Raw genomic sequence first — 1,406 nt, forward strand, 5'->3', positions numbered from 1 at the left:
CCTTTGACAGTCACATAGAATTACAGAAGATTGGAAGGTTGGAAGGAGGTATCTAGTCCAACCCCGTGCTCAAAGCAGGAACTACCCACATCTAAATCATCCCAACTGGGGCTTTGTCAAGCTGGGCCTTAAAAAACAACATGAGATGTTGTGGAGAGGGGAACTGGAGCTGTTCCATTTGTAATGCTAATCCTGACCATTGTCCTTCCCCTTCCCTCCACAGGCAGGACACAACATGTTGGGGAAGAAAATGTCAAACCACACTGACCGAGTTCTTTCTTCTGGGATTCTCTGACATTCAGAAGCTGCAGATATTGCACTTTGTGGTGTTTCTAGTGATTTACCTGGCAGCCCTGATGGGGAATCTTCTCATCATCACAGCTGTAGCCCTCGATCCCCACCTTCACAGCCAAATGTACTTCTTCCTGATGAATCTGTCCATCCTAGACCTTGGCTTCATCTCTGTCACCATCCCCAAATCCATGGTCAATTCCCTCATGGACACAAGGTCGATTTCTTATCCTGGATGCCTTGCCCAAGTCTTTCTTCTCTTATTCTTTGCATCAGCAGATTTTGCCTTGCTGACCGTCATGGCGTATGACCTATATGTCGCCATCTGCCTCCTGCTGCATTATGAGACTGTGATGAACAGGAGAGCTTGTGTCCAAATGGTGGCCATTGCCTGGATTTGCGGTGTTCTGTATTCCGCTCTGAACATTGGTAACATGTTTGTGTTAACTTTCTGTGGAGACAACACGGTGGATCAATTCTTCTCTGAAATCCTCCAGGTACTGAAGCTTGCCTGCACTGACTCATATGTCAGTGAAGGTGGGGTTATTGTCTTTAGTGTGTGCTTAGTCTTAAGCTGCTTTGTTTTTATAATAGTGTCATATTTTCAGATCTTCAAAACAGTGCTGAGAATCCCCTCTGAGCAGGGCCGGCGTAAAGCCGTCTCCACGTGCCTTCCTCACCTCCTTGTGATCTCCTTGTTCCTTTGCCCTGGCACCTTTGCCTACCTGAAACCAACCTCCAGCTCAGCATCAGGGCTGGTTCTTGTGGCCTCTATTCTCTATTCTGTGGTACCTCCCATGATGAATCCCATCATCTACAGTATAAGGAACAAGGAGATTAAAGCTGCCTGTGGAAAATGATTGGATTGAGGATATTCACCAAGAATAAAATGTCTGCCTTCTTTCCATAACCACAGTGTCATTCTGTGTTTCTTTATAAATATAATCTACTGTTGATATTATGTTCTCCATGAGAACATTGCATGCAATCTATGTATAAACATTGGGGTATTTACAGTGGCAAAAATATAGACAAACACCACTGCAGTCAATGGAGTTAATGAAGTTTTGCACAAGTGTAAATAAGTTAAAAATCTATCTATTGAACAATCGATC

The 1,406-nt window shown here is 44.2% G+C and overlaps 1 protein-coding gene across 1 annotated transcript; it reads left to right on the top strand.

Annotated features, from left to right (window-relative positions):
* Window positions 1–356: 356 nt before the first annotated feature.
* On the top strand, window positions 357–1,151 carry LOC137161222 (olfactory receptor 14A16-like). The gene is made up of 2 exons (XM_067560328.1): window positions 357–788; window positions 900–1,151. The coding sequence occupies exons 1-2, from the start codon at window positions 357–359 to the stop codon at window positions 1,149–1,151; spliced, it is 684 nt and encodes a 227-aa protein (XP_067416429.1).
* Window positions 1,152–1,406: the final 255 nt, after the last annotated feature.

This window comes from Emydura macquarii, unplaced genomic scaffold, assembly GCF_026122565.2.
Source record: "Emydura macquarii macquarii isolate MOO-44397 ecotype Brisbane River unplaced genomic scaffold, CSIRO-AGI_Emac_v2 contig_2287, whole genome shotgun sequence".
In the NCBI taxonomy this organism is placed as follows: domain Eukaryota; kingdom Metazoa; phylum Chordata; order Testudines; family Chelidae; genus Emydura; species Emydura macquarii.

Coding starts and splice junctions, on each gene's coding strand:
- LOC137161222 (XM_067560328.1), top strand. CDS start 357: ATGGGGAATCTTCTCATCATCACAGCTGTAGCCCTCGATCCCCACCTT. Junction 789..899: donor TCTTCTCTGAAATCCTCCAG/GTACTGAAGCTT, acceptor TCATATTTTCAG/ATCTTCAAAACAGTGCTGAG.